General features: G+C 41.4%; 1 protein-coding gene across 1 annotated transcript in view; it reads left to right on the forward strand.

Moving 5' to 3' along the window:
• Nucleotides 1-15,715, forward strand: part of LOC114590225 (spectrin alpha chain, non-erythrocytic 1-like) — a 109,294-nt gene extending 93,579 nt beyond the window's left edge. The window contains exons 25-29 of the mRNA XM_077922994.1: nt 2,579-2,614; nt 3,439-3,486; nt 4,695-4,786; nt 13,917-14,518; nt 15,558-15,715. Coding sequence (XP_077779120.1) covers nt 2,579-2,614; nt 3,439-3,486; nt 4,695-4,786; nt 13,917-14,518; nt 15,558-15,715 — 936 coding nt within the window. The remainder of the gene's footprint in view (nt 1-2,578; nt 2,615-3,438; nt 3,487-4,694; nt 4,787-13,916; nt 14,519-15,557) is intronic.
• The last annotated feature ends 2,250 nt before the right edge of the window (nt 15,716-17,965 follow it).

The raw sequence follows: 17,965 nt of genomic DNA on the forward strand, positions 1-17,965 counted from the left end.
CCCCATAAAACCACCTTTTTGACCCCATAAAACCACCTTTTTCGACCCCATAAAACCACATTTTTCGACCCCAAAAAACCACATTTTTCAATCCCATAAAACCACATTTTTCGACCCCATAAAACCACATTTTTCGATCCCATAAAACCACATTTTTCGACCCCATAAAACCACATTTTTCGATCCCAAAAAACCACATTTTTCGACCCCATAAAACCACATTTTTCGACCCCAAAAAACCACATTTTTCGACCCCATAAAACCACATTTTTCGATCCCATAAAACCACATTTTTCGACCCCATAAAACCACATTTTTGACCCCATAAAACCACCTTTTTCGATCCCATAAAACCACGTCTTTCAATCCTGATCCCATAAAACCACCTTTTTCGACCCCATAAAACCACCTTTTTCGATCCCATAAAACCACGTCTTTCAATCCCGATCCCATAAAACCACCTTTTTTGACCCCATAAAACCACCTTTTTTGACCCCATAAAACCACCTTTTTCGACCCCATAAAACCACATTTTTCAATCCCATAAAACCACATTTTTCGACCCCAAAAAACCACATTTTTCGACCCCAAAAAACCACATTTTTCGACCCCATAAAACCACCTTTTCCGACCCCATAAAACCACATTTTTCGACCCCAAAAAACCACATTTTTCGACCCCATAAAACCACATTTTTCGATCCCATAAAACCACATTTTTCGACCCCATAAAACCACGTCTTTTGATCCCAATCCCATAAAACTACCTTTTCCGACCCCATAAAACCACGTTTTTCGATCCCATAAAACCACCTTTTTCGACCCCATAAAACCACCTTTTTTAACCCCATAAAACCACCTTTTTCAACCCCATAAAACCACATTTTTTGATCCCATAAAACCACGTTTTTTGACCCCATAAAACCACCTTTTTTGACCCCATAAAACCACCTTTTTCGACCCCATAAAACCACCTTTTTTGACCCCATAAAACCACGTTTTTTGATCCCAATCCCATAAAACCACCTTTTTCGACCCCATAAAACCACCTTTTTCATCCCCATAAAACCACATTTTTCGACCCCATAAAACCACCTTTTTCGACCCCATAAAACCACATTTTTCAATCCCAATCCCATAAAACCACGTTTTTCGACCCATAAAACCAAATTTTCCGACCCCATAAAACCACGTTTTTCGATCCCATAAAACCACATTTTTCGATCCCATAAAACCACATTTTTCGACCCCATAAAACCACCTTTTTCGACCCCATAAAACCACATTTTTCGACCCCATAAAACCACCTTTTCGACCCCATAAAACCACCTTTTTCGACCCCATAAAATCACATTTTTCGACCCCATAAAACAACATTTTTCTATCCCATAAAACCACCTTTTTCGACCCCATAAAACCACCTTTTTTCGACCCCATAAAACCACATTTTTCGATCCCATAAAACCACATTTTTCGACCCCAAAAAACCACATTTTTCAATCCCATAAAACCACATTTTTCGATCCCATAAAAACACGTCTTTCAATCCCATAAAACCACATTTTTCAATCCCATAAAACCACATCTTTCGACCCCATAAAACCACCTTTTCCCACCCCATAAAACCACCTTTTTCGATCCCATAAAACCACCTTTTTTGACCCCATAAAACCACGTTTTTCGATCCCAATCCCATAAAACCACCTTTTCCGATCCCATAAAACCACCTTTTTCGACCCCATAAAACCACCTTTTCGGATCCCATAAAACCACCTTTTCCGACCCCATAAAACCACCTTTTTTGATCCCATAAAACCACGTCTTTCAGTCCTGATCCCATAAAACCACCTTTTTCGACCCCATAAAACCACCTTTTTCGATCCCATAAAACCACGTCTTTCAATCCCAATCCCATAAAACCACCTTTTTTGACCCCATAAAACCACCTTTTTCGACCCCATAAAACCACCTTTTTCGATCCCATAAAACCACGTCTTTCAATCCCAATCCCATAAAACCACCTTTTTCGACCCCAAAAACCACATCTTTCGATCCCGATCCCATAAAACCACCTTTTTCGATCCCATAAAACCACGTCTTTCAATCCTGATCCCATAAAACCACCTTTTTCGACCCCATAAAACCACCTTTTTCGATCCCATAAAACCACGTCTTTCAATCCCGATCCCATAAAACCACCTTTTTTGACCCCATAAAACCACCTTTTTTGACCCCATAAAACCACCTTTTTCGACCCCATAAAACCACATTTTTCGACCCCATAAAACCACCTTTTTGACCCCATAAAACCACCTTTTTCGACCCCATAAAACCACATTTTTCGATCCCATAAAACCACATTTTTCGATCCCATAAAACCACATTTTTCGACCCCATAAAACCACATTTTTCGACCCCATAAAACCACATTTTTCGATCCCATAAAAACACGTCTTTCAATCCCAATCCCATAAAACCACATATTTTAAAAGCCGCACTAATTATTAGTTGAGTTCAGCCGGATTATTAAGCCACTAATAGTTATGATAAATTATTCTTCTTATTCTTATTATTAGCAGGATGAAACCGATTCGAAAACGGCGTCTCCTTGGAAGGTAATTTGTCATTTTTCTCCTTGGAAGCAAATAAATGTCTCCAAAAAAACAACCCAGAAGGATTTTGATTTTTGGAAGCCTAGCAAGCGGGGTATAAATAGTATTATTATTATTAATAATATTATTATTACCCATCCAGATGGGTGGGAAATATTATTATTATTATTATTATTATTATTATTATTATTATTATTATTATTATCCAGCCAGATGGGTGGGAAATATTATTATTATTATTATTATTATTATTATTATTATTATTATTACCCAGCCAGATGGGTGGGAAATATTATTATTATTATTATTATTATTATTATTATTATTATTATTATTATTACCCAGCCAGATGGGTGGGAAATATTATTATTATTATTATTATTATTATTATTATTATTATTATTACCCAGCCAGATGGGTGGGAAATATTATTATTATTATTATTATTATTATTATTATTATTATTATTATTATTATCCATCCGGATGGGTGGGAAATATTATTATTATTATTATTATTATTATTATTATTATTATTATTATTATTATTATTATTATTGAAACCCAGCCAGATGGGTGGGAAATAATATGGTATTATTAGTAGTAGTAGTATTAGTATTAGTATTATTGAAACCCAGCCAGATGGGCGGGACATAATACATTATTATTATTATTATTATTATTATTATTATTATTATTATTATTATTATTATTGAAACCCAGCCAGATGGGTGGGAAATAATAAAGTATTATTATTATTATTATTATTATTATTATTATTATTATTATTATTATTATTACTATTAACGCTCCTTTTTTTGCCTCCAGTCCGCCAAACTTATGCTCCACACGGTGGCGACCTTCAACTCCATCAAGGTAAAATTTGTTCTCTCCTTTTCTCCTCTTTCCCTCTCCTTCTATAAATATTATTATTATTATTATTACTATTATTATTATCCTTTCTCTTCCTGCGAAGTCCTATTTTAATCTTGTTTTTTAAGTTGTATTCATTCAACCTGAATCAATATTCAAATACTTATTATTATTATTATTATTATTATTATTATTATTATTATTATCCTTTCTCTTCCTGCAAAGTCCTATTTTAATCTTCTTTTTAAGTTGTATTCATTCAACTTGAATTATTATTCAAATACATATTATTATTATTATTATTATTATTATTATTATTATTATTATTATTATTATCATTATTATTATTATTTTCCTTTCCCCTCCTGCGAAGTCCTATTTTAATCTTCTTTTTAAGTTGTATTCATTCAACTCGAATCAAGATTCAAATACATATTATTAATAATAACAATAACAATAATAATAATAATAATAATAATAATAATAATAATAATAATAATAATAATATTTTCCTTTCTCCTCCTGCGAAGAGGCTGCCTTTTCCTATTTTAATCTTGTTTTTAAGTTGTATTCATTCAACTTGAATTATTATTCAAATACTTATTATTATTATTATTATTATTATTATTATTATTATTATTATTATTTTCCTTTCTCCTCCTGCAAAGTCCTATTTTAATCTTGTTTTTAAGCTGTATTCCTTCAACTTGAATCAATATTCAAATACATATTATTATTATTATTATTATTATTATTATTATTATTAATATCATTATTATTATTATTTTCCTTTCCCCTCCTGCGAAGTCCTATTTTAATCTTCTTTTTAAGTTGTATTCATTCAACTCGAATCAAGATTCAAATACATATTATTAATAATAACAATAACAATAACAATAATAATAATAATAATAATAATATTTTCCTTTCTCCTCCTGCGAAGAGGCTGCCTTTTCCTATTTTAATCTTGTTTTTAAGTTGTATTCATTCAACTTGAATTATTATTCAAATACTTATTATTATTATTATTATTATTATTATTATTATTATTATTATTATTATTTTCCTTTCTCCTCCTGCAAAGTCCTATTTTAATCTTGTTTTTAAGCTGTATTCCTTCAACTTGAATCAATATTCAAATACATATTATTATTATTATTATTATTATTATTATTATTATTATTAATTATTATTATTAATTGGTCTCCCAGGAACTGAACGAGCGCTGGCGATCCCTCCAGCGATTGGCCGAAGAGCGGAGCCAGCTATTGGGCAGCGCTCACGAGGTCCAGCGATTCCACAGGTGAGAGGTGGCGGGTTCGAGGGTTCATCACCTGCTTCCGGAACCTTCCATCTTTTCCTTCTCTCTTTTCCTTTTCTTCTCTTCTTCACTCTGTTCCTCTTCTCTTTTCCTCTCCTGTTTTCCTCTCCTCTCCTCCTCGTTCTCTCTTTTCCCCCTGTTCTTTCTTCTCTCTTTTCCTTCTCTTCTTCTCTTTTCCTTCTCTTCTCTTCTTCGCTCTGTTCCTCTTCACCTCTCTTCTCCTCTCCTCCTTGTTCTCTCTGTTCCTCTTCTTCTTCTCGTTCACTCTTTTCCTCTCCTCTCCTTCTCTTGTGTCCTCTTCTTTCTTCTCATTCTCTCTTTTCCTCTCCTCTCCTTCTCTTCTTTCCTCTTCTTTCTTCTCGTTCTCTCTTTTCCTCTCCTCTCCTTCTCTTCTTTCCTCTTCTTTCTTCTCGTTCTCTCTTTTCCTCTCCTCTCCTTCTCTTCTTTCCTCTTCTTTCTTCTCGTTCTCTCTTTCCCTCTCCTCTCCTTCTCTTCTTTCCTCTTCTTTCGTCTCGTTCTCTCTTTCCCTCTCCTCTCCTTCTCTTCTTTCCTCTCCTTTCTTCTCGTTCTCTCTTTCCCTCTCCTCTCCTCTTCTTTCTTCTCGTTCTCTCTTTCCCTCTCCTCTCCTTCTCTTCTTTCCTCTTATTTCTTCTCGTTCTCTTTTCCTCTCCTCTCCTTCTCTTGTTCTCTTTCCCCCATGTTCTTTTTTCTCTTCTCTTTTCCTTTTCCTCTCCTTCTCTCCGCCTTCTCTCTTTTCCTCTTCTCTCTCTTTTCCTTTCCTTCTCTCCTCTCCTCTCGTTCTTTCTTCTCGTTCTCTCTTTCCCTCTCCTCTCCTTCTCTTCTTTCCTCTTCTTTCTTCTCGTTCTCTCTTTCCCTCTCCTCTCCTCTTCTTTCTTCTCGTTCTCTCTTTTCCTCTCCTCTCCTTCTCTTCTTTCCTCTTCTTTCTTCTCGTTCTCTCTTTCCCTCTCCTCTCCTTCTCTTATTTCCTCTTCTTTCTTCTCGTTCTCTCTTTCCCTCTCCTCTCCTTCTCTCCTTTCCTCTTCTTCTTTCTTCTCGTTCTCTTTTCCTCTCCTTCTCTTGTTCTCTTTCCCCCATGTTCTTTCTTCTCTCTTCTCTCTTCTCTTTTCCTTTTCCTCTCCTTCTCTCCGCCTTCTTCTCTCTTTTCCTCTTCTCTCTTTTCCTTTCCTTCTCTCCTCTCCTCTCCTCTCGTTCTTTCTTTCTCTCTTTCCCTCTCCTCTCCTTCTCTTCTTTCCTCTTATTTCTTCTCGTTCTCTTTTCCTCTCCTCTCCTTCTCTTGTTCTCTTTCCCCCATGTTCTTTTTTCTCTTCTCTTTTCCTTTTCCTCTCCTTCTCTCCGCCTTCTCTCTTTTCCTCTTCTCTCTCTTTTCCTTTCCTTCTCTCCTCTCCTCTCGTTCTTTCTTCTCGTTCTCTCTTTCCCTCTCCTCTCCTTCTCTTCTTTCCTCTTATTTCTTCTCGTTCTCTTTTCCTCTCCTCTCCTTCTCTTGTTCTCTTTCCCCCATGTTCTTTTTTCTCTTCTCTTTTCCTTTTCCTCTCCTTCTCTCCGCCTTCTCTCTTTTCCTCTTCTCTCTCTTTTCCTTTCCTTCTCTCCTCTCCTCTCGTTCTTTCTTCTCGTTCTCTCTTTCCCTCTCCTCTCCTTCTCTTCTTTCCTCTTCTTTCTTCTCGTTCTCTCTTTCCCTCTCCTCTCCTCTTCTTTCTTCTCGTTCTCTCTTTCCCTCTCCTCTCCTCTTCTTTCTTCTCGTTCTCTCTTTCCCTCTCCTCTCCTTCTCTTCTTTCCTCTTATTTCTTTTCGTTCTCTTTTCCTCTCCTCTCCTTCTCTTGTTCTCTTTCCCCCATGTTCTTTTTTCTCTTCTCTTTTCCTTTTCCTCTCCTTCTCTCCGCCTTCTCTCTTTTCCTCTTCTCTCTCTTTTCCTTTCCTTCTCTCCTCTCCTCTCCTCTCGTTCTTTCTTCTCGTTCTCTCTTTCCCTCTCCTCTCCTTCTCTTCTTTCCTCTTCTTTCTTCTCGTTCTCTCTTTCCCTCTCCTCTCCTTCTCTTCTTTCCTCTTATTTCTTCTCGTTCTCTTTTCCTCTCCTCTCCTTCTCTTGTTCTCTTTCCCCCATGTTCTTTCTTCTCTCTTCTCTCTTCTCTTTTCCTTTTCCTCTCCTTCTCTCCGCCTTCTTCTCTCTTTTCCTCTTCTCTCTTTTCCTTTCCTTCTCTCCTCTCCTCTCCTCTCGTTCTTTCTTTCTCTCTTTCCCTCTCCTCTCCTTCTCTTCTTTCCTCTTATTTCTTCTCGTTCTCTTTTCCTCTCCTCTCCTTCTCTTGTTCTCTTTCCCCCATGTTCTTTTTTCTCTTCTCTTTTCCTTTTCCTCTCCTTCTCTCCGCCTTCTCTCTTTTCCTCTTCTCTCTCTTTTCCTTTCCTTCTCTCCTCTCCTCTCGTTCTTTCTTCTCGTTCTCTCTTTCCCTCTCCTCTCCTTCTCTTCTTTCCTCTTCTTTCTTCTCGTTCTCTCTTTCCCTCTCCTCTCCTCTTCTTTCTTCTCGTTCTCTCTTTTCCTCTCCTCTCCTTCTCTTCTTTCCTCTTATTTCTTCTCGTTCTCTTTTCCTCTCCTCTCCTTCTCTTGTTCTCTTTCCCCCATGTTCTTTTTTCTCTTCTCTTTTCCTTTTCCTCTCCTTCTCTCCGCCTTCTCTCTTTTCCTCTTCTCTCTCTTTTCCTTTCCTTCTCTCCTCTCCTCTCGTTCTTTCTTCTCGTTCTCTCTTTCCCTCTCCTCTCCTTCTCTTCTTTCCTCTTCTTTCTTCTCGTTCTCTCTTTCCCTCTCCTCTCCTCTTCTTTCTTCTCGTTCTCTCTTTCCCTCTCCTCTCCTTCTCTTCTTTCCTCTTATTTCTTCTCGTTCTCTTTTCCTCTCCTCTCCTTCTCTTGTTCTCTTTCCCCCATGTTCTTTTTTCTCTTCTCTTTTCCTTTTCCTCTCCTTCTCTCCGCCTTCTCTCTTTTCCTCTTCTCTCTCTTTTCCTTTCCTTCTCTCCTCTCCTCTCGTTCTTTCTTCTCGTTCTCTCTTTCCCTCTCCTCTCCTTCTCTTCTTTCCTCTTCTTTCTTCTCGTTCTCTCTTTCCCTCTCCTCTCCTCTTCTTTCTTCTCGTTCTCTCTTTCCCTCTCCTCTCCTTCTCTTCTTTCCTCTTCTTTCTTCTCGTTCTCTCTTTCCCTCTCCTCTCCTTCTCTCCTTTCCTCTTCTTCTTTCTTCTCGTTCTCTTTTCCTCTCCTTCTCTTGTTCTCTTTCCCCCATGTTCTTTCTTCTCTCTTCTCTCTTCTCTTTTCCTTTTCCTCTCCTTCTCTCCGCCTTCTTCTCTCTTTTCCTCTTCTCTCTTTTCCTTTCCTTCTCTCCTCTCCTCTCCTCTCGTTCTTTCTTTCTCTCTTTCCCTCTCCTCTCCTTCTCTTCTTTCCTCTTATTTCTTCTCGTTCTCTTTTCCTCTCCTCTCCTTCTCTTGTTCTCTTTCCCCCATGTTCTTTTTTCTCTTCTCTTTTCCTTTTCCTCTCCTTCTCTCCGCCTTCTCTCTTTTCCTCTTCTCTCTCTTTTCCTTTCCTTCTCTCCTCTCCTCTCGTTCTTTCTTCTCGTTCTCTCTTTCCCTCTCCTCTCCTTCTCTTCTTTCCTCTTCTTTCTTCTCGTTCTCTCTTTCCCTCTCCTCTCCTCTTCTTTCTTCTCGTTCTCTCTTTTCCTCTCCTCTCCTTCTCTCCTTTCCTCTTCTTTCTTCTCGTTCTCTTTTCCTCTCCTCTCCTTCTCTTGTTCTCTTTCCCCCATGTTCTTTCTTCTCTCTTCTCTTTTCCTTTTCCTTTTCCTCTCCTTCTCTCCGCCTTCTTCTCTCTTTTCCTCTTCTCTCTCTTTTCCTTTCCTTCTCTCCTCTCCTCTCGTTCTTTCTTCTCGTTCTCTCTTTCCCTCTCCTTCACCAGGCCTGGTTTCCAGACCCAACCCCGCCCAGATCCTTCGACCCTTCCTCACTCAACCCGGGTTCGAAACCAGTCAAAGGAGAGCCCCCCCCCGCCCACTTCCTGTCTCGAACCTCCCACTTCCTGTCTTGCAGGGACACCGACGAGACCAAGGAGTGAATCGTTCTTTCCTCTTTTCCTCTCCTCACTTTTCCTCTCCTTCTCTCCTTTTCCTCTCTCTCCTCTTTTTCCCTCTCCTCTTTTTCTCTGCTCTCGTTCTTTCCTCTTTTCCTCTCTTCTCTTGTTCTCTCTTTTCCTCTTGTTCCTTCTTCTCCTTCTCTCTTTTCTTCTCTCTCCCTCTCTCTCATCTCCTCTATTCCTCTCCTTTTTCTCTTGTTCTCTTTATCTCTCCTCTCGTTCTTTCCTCTATTTCCTTCTCTTGTTCTCTCTTTTCCTCTGGTTCTTTCTTATCGTTCTCTTCTTTTCTCCTCTCCTCTCTTTTCCTCTCCTCTCTTTTCCTTTCCTTCTCTCCTCTTCTTCCTTTCCTTCTCTCTTCTTCTCTCTGTTCCTCTTCTTTCTTCTCGTTCTCTCTTTTCCTCTCCTCCTCTCCTCTCTTTTCCTCTTCTTCTTTCTTCTCCTTCTCTCTTTTCCTCTCCTCTCTTTTCCTTTCCTTCTCTCATCTTCTCTCTTTTCCTCTTCTTCTTTCTTCTCGTTCTCTCTTTTCCTCTCCTCCTCTCCTCTCTTTTCCTCTTCTTCTTTCTTCTCCTTCTCTCTTTTCCTCTCCTCTCTTTTCCTTTCCTTCTCTCATCTTCTCTCTTTTCCTCTTATTCTTTCTTCTCGTTCTCTCTTTTCCTCTCCTCCTCTCCTCTCTTTTCCTCTTCTTCTTTCTTCTCCTTCTCTCTTTTCCTCTCCTCTCTTTTCCTTTCCTTCTCTCATCTTCTCTCTTTTCCTCTTCTTCTTTCTTCTCGTTCTCTCTTTTCCTCTCCTCCTCTCCTCTCTTTCCCTCTTCTTCTTTCTTCTCCTTCTCTCTTTTCCTCTCCTCTCTTTTCCTTTCCTTCTCTCATCTTCTCCCTTTTCCTCTTCTTCTCGTTCTCTCTTTTCCTCTCTCTCCTCTCCACTCCTCTCTTTTCCTCTTCTTCTTTCTTCTCCTTCTCTCTTTTCCTCTCCTCTCTTTTCCTTTCCTTCTCTCATCTTCTCTCTTTTCCTCTTCTTCTTTCTTCTCTTTCTCTCTTTCCCTCTCCTCCTCTCCTCTCCTCTCTTTTCCTCTTCTTCTTTCTTCTCCTTCTCTCTTTTCCTCTCCTCTCTTTTCCTTTCCTTCTCTCATCTTCTCCCTTTTCCTCTTCTTCTCGTTCTCTCTTTTCCTCTCTCTCCCTCTCCACTCCTCTCTTTTCCTCTCGTTCTTTCTTCTCCTTCTCTCTTTTCCTCTCCTCTCTTTTCCTTTCCTTCTCTCATCTTCTCCCTTTTCCTCTTCTTCTCGTTCTCTCTTTTCCTCTCTCTCCTCTCCACTCCTCTCTTTTCCTCTTCTTCTTTCTTCTCCTTCTCTCTTTTCCTCTCCTCTCTTTTCCTTTCCTTCTCTCATCTTCTCTCTTTTCCTCTTCTTCTTTCTTCTCATTCTCTCTTTTCCTCTCCTCTCCTCTCCTCTCTTTTCCTCTCGTTCTTTCTTCTCCTTCTCTCTTTTCCTCTCCTCTCTTTTCCTTTCCTTCTCTCATCTTCTCTCTTTTCCTCTTATTCTTTCTTCTTGTTCTCTCTTTTCCTCTCCTCCTCTCTTTTCCTCTTCTTCTTTCTTCTCTTTCTCTCTTTCCCTCTCCTCCTCTCCTCTCCTCTCTTTTCCTCTTCTTCTTTCTTCTCCTTCTCTCTTTTCCTCTCCTCTCTTTTCCTTTCCTTCTCTCATCTTCTCTCTTTTCCTCTTCTTCTTTCTTCTCGTTCTCTCTTTTCCTCTCCTCCTCTTCTCTCCTCTCTTTTCCTCTTCTTCTTTCTTCTCTTTCTCTCTTTCCCTCTCCTCCTCTCCTCTCCTCTCTTTTCCTCTTCTTCTTTCTTCTCCTTCTCTCTTTTCCTCTCCTCTCTTTTCCTTTCCTTCTCTCATCTTCTCTCTTTTCCTCTTCTTCTTTCTTCTCGTTCTCTCTTTTCCTCTCCTCCTCTCCTCTCCTCTCTTTTCCTCTTCTTCTTTCTTCTCTTTCTCTCTTTCCCTCTCCTCCTCTCCTCTCCTCTCTTTTCCTCTTCTTCTTTCTTCTCCTTCTCTCTTTTCCTCTCCTCTCTTTTCCTTTCCTTCTCTCATCTTCTCTCTTTTCCTCTTCTTCTTTCTTCTCGTTCTCTCTTTCCCTCTCCTCCTCTCCTCTCCTCTCTTTTTCCTCTTCTTCTTTCTTCTCCTTCTCTCTTTTCCTTCTCTCCTCTCCTCTCGTTCTTTCTTCTCCTTCTCTCTTTCCCTCTAGGGCCTGGTTTCCAGACGCAACCCCGCCCAGATCCTTCGACCCTTCCTCACTCAACCCGGGTTCGAAACCAGTCAAAGGAGAGCCCCCCCGCCCACTTCCTGTCTCGAACCTCCCACTTCCTGTCTTGCAGGGACGCCGACGAGACCAAGGAGTGAATCGTTCTTTCCTCTTTTCCTCTCCTCACTTTTCCTCTCCTTCTCTCCTTTTCCTCTCTCTCCTCTTTTTCCCCTCTCCTCTTTTTCTCTGCTCTCGTTCTTTCCTCTTTTCCTCTCCTTCTCTTGTTCTCTCTTTTCCTCTTGTTCCTTCTTCTCCTTCTCTCTTTTCTTCTCTCTCCCTCTCTCTCATCTCCTCTATTCCTCTCCTTTTTCTCTTGTTCTCTTTATCTCTCCTCTCGTTCTTTCCTCTATTTCCTTCTCTTGTTCTCTCTTTTCCTCTGGTTCTTTCTTATCGTTCTCTTCTTTTCTCCTCTCCTCTCTTTTCCTCTCCTCTCTTTTCCTTTCCTTCTCTCCTCTTCTTCCTTTCCTTCTCTCTTCTTCTCTCTGTTCCTCTTCTTTCTTCTCGTTCTCTCTTTTCCTCTCCTCCTCTTCTCTCCTCTCTTTTCCTCTTGCTCTTTCTTCTCCTTCTCTCTCTTCCTCTCCTCTCTTTTCCTTTCCTTCTCTCATCCTCTCCCTTTTCCTCTTCTTCTCGTTCTCTCTTTTTCCTCTCCCTCCTCTCCACTCCTCTCTTTTCCTCTTCTTCTTCTTTCTTCTCCTTCTCTCTTTTCCTCTCCTCTCTTTTCCTTTCCTTCTCTCATCTTCTCCCTTTTCCTCTTCTTCTCGTTCTCTCTTTTCCTCTCTCTCCTCTCCACTCCTCTCTTTTCCTCTCGTTCTTTCTTCTCCTTCTCTCTTTTCCTCTCCTCTCTTTTCCTTTCCTTCTCTCATCTTCTCCCTTTTCCTCTTCTTCTCGTTCTCTCTTTTCCTCTCTCTCCTCTCCACTCCTCTCTTTTCCTCTTCTTCTTTCTTCTCCTTCTCTCTTTTCCTCTCCTCCTCTCCTCTCTTTTCCTCTCCTCTCTTTTCCTTTCCTTCTCTCCTCTTCTTCCTTTCCTTCTCTCTTCTTCTCTCTGTTCCTCTTCTTTCTTCTCGTTCTCTCTTTTCCTCTCCTCCTCTTCTCTCCTCTCTTTTCCTCTTGCTCTTTCTTCTCCTTCTCTCTCTTCCTCTCCTCTCTTTTCCTTTCCTTCTCTCATCCTCTCCCTTTTCCTCTTCTTCTCGTTCTCTCTTTTCCTCTCCCTCCTCTCCACTCCTCTCTTTTCCTCTCGTTCTTTCTTCTCCTTCTCTCTTTTCCTCTCCTCTCTTTTCCTTTCCTTCTCTCATCTTCTCCCTTTTCCTCTTCTTCTCGTTCTCTCTTTTCCTCTCTCTCCTCCTCTCCACTCCTCTCTTTTCCTCTCGTTCTTTCTTCTCCTTCTCTCTTTTCCTCTCCTCTCTTTTCCTTTCCTTCTCTCATCTTCTCTCTTTTCCTCTTCTTCTTTCTTCTCGTTCTCTCTTTTCCTCTCCTCCTCTCCTCTCTTTTCCTCTTCTTCTTTCTTCTCCTTCTCTCTTTTCCTCTCCTCTCTTTTCCTTTCCTTCTCTCATCTTCTCCCTTTTCCTCTTCTTCTCGTTCTCTCTTTTCCTCTCTCTCCTCTCCACTCCTCTCTTTTCCTCTTCTTCTTTCTTCTCCTTCTCTCTTTTCCTCTCCTCTCTTTTCCTTTCCTTCTCTCATCTTCTCTCTTTTCCTCTTCTTCTTTCTTCTCATTCTCTCTTTTCCTCTCCTCTCTTTTCCTCTTCTTCTTTCTTCTCATTCTCTCTTTTCCTCTCCTCTCCTCTCCTCTCTTTTCCTCTCGTTCTTTCTTCTCCTTCTCTCTTTTCCTCTCCTCTCTTTTCCTTTCCTTCTCTCATCTTCTCTCTTTTCCTCTTATTCTTTCTTCTCGTTCTCTCTTTTCCTCTCCTCCTCTTCTCTCCTCTCTTTTCCTCTTCTTCTTTCTTCTCTTTCTCTCTTTCCCTCTCCTCCTCTCCACTCCTCTCTTTTCCTCTTCTTCTTTCTTCTCCTTCTCTCTTTTCCTCTCCTCTCTTTTCCTTTCCTTCTCTCATCTTCTCTCTTTTCCTCTTCTTCTTTCTTCTCGTTCTCTCTTTTCCTCTCCTCCTCTTCTCTCCTCTCTTTTCCTCTTCTTCTTTCTTCTCTTTCTCTCTTTCCCTCTCCTCCTCTCCTCTCCTCTCTTTTCCTCTTTTTCTTTCTTCTCCTTCTCTCTTTTCCTCTCCTCTCTTTTCCTTTCCTTCTCTCATCTTCTCTCTTTTCCTCTTCTTCTTTCTTCTCGTTATCTCTTTTCCTCTCCTCCTCTTCTCTCCTCTCTTTTCCTCTTCTTCTTTCTTCTCTTTCTCTCTTTCCCTCTCCTCCTCTCCTCTCCTCTCTTTTCCTCTTCTTCTTTCTTCTCCTTCTCTCTTTTCCTCTCCTCTCTTTTCCTTTCCTTCTCTCATCTTCTCTCTTTTCCTCTTCTTCTTTCTTCTCGTTCTCTCTTTTCCTCTCCTCCTCTCCTCTCCTCTCTTTTTCCTCTTCTTCTTTCTTCTCCTTCTCTCTTCTCCTTCTCTCCTCTCCTCTCGTTCTTTCTTCTCCTTCTCTCTTTCCCTCTAGGGCCTGGTTTCCAGACCCAACCCCGCCCAGATCCTTCGACCCTTCCTCACTCAACCCGGGTTCGAAACCAGTCAAAGGAGAGCCCGCCCCCCCCGACCACTTCCTGTCTCGAACCTCCCACTTCCTGTCTTGCAGGGACGCCGACGAGACCAAGGAGTGGATCGTTCTTTCCTCTTTTCCTCTCCTCACTTTTCCTCTCCTTCTCTCCTTTTCCTCTCTCTCCTCTTTTTCCCTCTCCTCTTTTTCTCTGCTCTCGTTCTTTCCTCTTTTCCTCTCCTTCTCTTGTTCTCTCTTTTCCTCTTGTTCCTTCTTCTCCTTCTCTCTTTTCTTCTCTCTCCCTCTCTCTCATCTCCTCTATTCCTCTCCTTTTTCTCTTGTTCTCTTTATCTCTCCTCTCGTTCTTTCCTCTATTTCCTTCTCTTGTTCTCTCTTTTCCTCTGGTTCTTTCTTATCGTTCTCTTCTTTTCTCCTCTCCTCTCTTTTCCTCTCCTCTCTTTTCCTTTCCTTCTCTCCTCTTCTTCCTTTCCTTCTCTCTTCTTCTCTCTGTTCCTCTTCTTTCTTCTCGTTCTCTCTTTTCCTCTCCTCCTCTTCTCTCCTCTCTTTTCCTCTTGCTCTTTCTTCTCCTTCTCTCTCTTCCTCTCCTCTCTTTTCCTTTCCTTCTCTCATCCTCTCCCTTTTCCTCTTCTTCTCGTTCTCTCTTTTCCTCTCCCTCCTCTTCTCTCCTCTCTTTTCCTCTTGCTCTTTCTTCTCCTTCTCTCTCTTCCTCTCCTCTCTTTTCCTTTCCTTCTCTCATCTTCTCCCTTTTCCTCTTCTTCTCGTTCTCTCTTTTCCTCTCTCTCCTCTCCACTCCTCTCTTTTCCTCTCGTTCTTTCTTCTCCTTCTCTCTTTTCCTCTCCTCTCTTTTCCTTTCCTTCTCTCATCTTCTCTCTTTTCCTCTTCTTCTTTCTTCTCATTCTCTCTTTTCCTCTCCTCCTCTCCTCTCTTTTCCTCTTCTTCTTTCTTCTCCTTCTCTCTTTTCCTCTCCTCTCTTTTCCTTTCCTTCTCTCATCTTCTCCCTTTTCCTCTTCTTCTCGTTCTCTCTTTTCCTCTCTCTCCTCTCCACTCCTCTCTTTTCCTCTTCTTCTTTCTTCTCCTTCTCTCTTTTCCTCTCCTCTCTTTTCCTTTCCTTCTCTCATCTTCTCTCTTTTCCTCTTCTTCTTTCTTCTCATTCTCTCTTTTCCTCTCCTCTCCTCTCTTTTCCTCTCGTTCTTTCTTCTCCTTCTCTCTTTTCCTCTCCTCTCTTTTCCTTTCCTTCTCTCATCTTCTCTCTTTTCCTCTTCTTCTTTCTTCTCGTTCTCTCTTTTCCTCTCCTCTTCTCTCCTCTCTTTTCCTCTTCTTCTTTCTTCTCCTTCTCTCTTTTCCTCTCCTCTCTTTTCCTTTCCTTCTCTCATCTTCTCTCTTTTCCTCTTCTTCTTTCTTCTCGTTATCTCTTTTCCTCTCCTCCTCTTCTCTCCTCTCTTTTCCTCTTCTTCTTTCTTCTCTTTCTCTCTTTCCCTCTCCTCCTCTCCTCTCCTCTCTTTTCCTCTTCTTCTTTCTTCTCCTTCTCTCTTTTCCTCTCCTCTCTTTTCCTTTCCTTCTCTCATCTTCTCTCTTTTCCTCTTCTTCTTTCTTCTCGTTCTCTCTTTTCCTCTCCTCCTCTCCTCTCCTCTCTTTTTCCTCTTCTTCTTTCTTCTCCTTCTCTCTTCTCCTTCTCTCCTCTCCTCTCGTTCTTTCTTCTCCTTCTCTCTTTCCCTCTAGGGCCTGGTTTCCAGACCCAACCCCGCCCAGATCCTTCGACCCTTCCTCACTCAACCCGGGTTCGAAACCAGTCAAAGGAGAGCCCCCCCCCCGCCCACTTCCTGTCTCGAACCTCCCACTTCCTGTCTTGCAGGGACGCCGACGAGACCAAGGAGTGAATCGTTCTTTCCTCTTTTCCTCTCCTCACTTTTCCTCTCCTTCTCTCCTTTTCCTCTCTCTCCTCTTTTTCCCTCTCCTCTTTTTCTCTGCTCTCGTTCTTTCCTCTTTTCCTCTCCTTCTCTTGTTCTCTCTTTTCCTCTTGTTCCTTCTTCTCCTTCTCTCTTTTCTTCTCTCTCCCTCTCTCTCATCTCCTCTATTCCTCTCCTTTTTCTCTTGTTCTCTTTATCTCTCCTCTCGTTCTTTCCTCTATTTCCTTCTCTTGTTCTCTCTTTTCCTCTGGTTCTTTCTTATCGTTCTCTTCTTTTCTCCTCTCCTCTCTTTTCCTCTCCTCTCTTTTCCTTTCCTTCTCTCCTCTTCTTCCTTTCCTTCTCTCTTCTTCTCTCTGTTCCTCTTCTTTCTTCTCGTTCTCTCTTTTCCTCTCTCTCCTCTCCACTCCTCTCTTTTCCTCTCGTTCTTTCTTCTCCTTCTCTCTTTTCCTCTCCTCTCTTTTCCTTTCCTTCTCTCATCTTCTCCCTTTTCCTCTTCTTCTCGTTCTCTCTTTTCCTCTCTCTCCTCTCCACTCCTCTCTTTTCCTCTTCTTCTTTCTTCTCCTTCTCTCTTTTCCTCTCCTCTCTTTTCCTTTCCTTCTCTCATCTTCTCTCTTTTCCTCTTCTTCTTTCTTCTCGTTCTCTCTTTTCCTCTCCTCCTCTCCTCTCTTTTCCTCTTCTTCTTTCTTCTCCTTCTCTCTTTTCCTCTCCTCTCTTTTCCTTTCCTTCTCTCATCTTCTCCCTTTTCCTCTTCTTCTCGTTCTCTCTTTTCCTCTCTCTCCTCTCCACTCCTCTCTTTTCCTCTTCTTCTTTCTTCTCCTTCTCTCTTTTCCTCTCCTCTCTTTTCCTTTCCTTCTCTCATCTTCTCTCTTTTCCTCTTCTTCTTTCTTCTCATTCTCTCTTTTCCTCTCCTCTCCTCTCTTTTCCTCTCGTTCTTTCTTCTCCTTCTCTCTTTTCCTCTCCTCTCTTTTCCTTTCCTTCTCTCATCTTCTCTCTTTTCCTCTTCTTCTTTCTTCTCGTTCTCTCTTTTCCTCTCCTCTTCTCTCCTCTCTTTTCCTCTTCTTCTTTCTTCTCCTTCTCTCTTTTCCTCTCCTCTCTTTTCCTTTCCTTCTCTCATCTTCTCTCTTTTCCTCTTCTTCTTTCTTCTCGTTATCTCTTTTCCTCTCCTCCTCTTCTCTCCTCTCTTTTCCTCTTCTTCTTTCTTCTCTTTCTCTCTTTCCCTCTCCTCCTCTCCTCTCCTCTCTTTTCCTCTTCTTCTTTCTTCTCCTTCTCTCTTTTCCTCTCCTCTCTTTTCCTTTCCTTCTCTCATCTTCTCTCTTTTCCTCTTCTTCTTTCTTCTCGTTCTCTCTTTTCCTCTCCTCCTCTCCTCTCCTCTCTTTTTCCTCTTCTTCTTTCTTCTCCTTCTCTCTTCTCCTTCTCTCCTCTCCTCTCGTTCTTTCTTCTCCTTCTCTCTTTCCCTCTAGGGCCTGGTTTCCAGACCCAACCCCGCCCAGATCCTTCGACCCTTCCTCACTCAACCCGGGTTCGAAACCAGTCAAAGGAGAGCCCCCCCCCGCCCACTTCCTGTCTCGAACCTCCCACTTCCTGTCTTGCAGGGACGCCGACGAGACCAAGGAGTGAATCGTTCTTTCCTCTTTTCCTCTCCTCACTTTTCCTCTCCTTCTCTCCTTTTCCTCTCTCTCCTCTTTTTCCCTCTCCTCTTTTTCTCTGCTCTCGTTCTTTCCTCTTTTCCTCTCCTTCTCTTGTTCTCTCTTTTCCTCTTGTTCCTTCTTCTCCTTCTCTCTTTTCTTCTCTCTCCCTCTCTCTCATCTCCTCTATTCCTCTCCTTTTTCTCTTGTTCTCTTTATCTCTCCTCTCGTTCTTTCCTCTATTTCCTTCTCTTGTTCTCTCTTTTCCTCTGGTTCTTTCTTATCGTTCTCTTCTTTTCTCCTCTCCTCTCTTTTCCTCTCCTCTCTTTTCCTTTCCTTCTCTCCTCTTCTTCCTTTCCTTCTCTCTTCTTCTCTCTGTTCCTCTTCTTTCTTCTCGTTCTCTCTTTTCCTCTCCTCCTCTTCTCTCCTCTCTTTTCCTCTTGCTCTTTCTTCTCCTTCTCTCTCTTCCTCTCCTCTCTTTTCCTTTCCTTCTCTCATCCTCTCCCTTTTCCTCTTCTTCTCGTTCTCTCTTTTCCTCTCCCTCCTCTTCTCTCCTCTCTTTTCCTCTTGCTCTTTCTTCTCCTTCTCTCTCTTC

The sequence above is a fragment of the Podarcis muralis genome, chromosome W (assembly GCF_964188315.1).
Source record: "Podarcis muralis chromosome W, rPodMur119.hap1.1, whole genome shotgun sequence".
NCBI lineage: Eukaryota > Metazoa > Chordata > Lepidosauria > Squamata > Lacertidae > Podarcis > Podarcis muralis.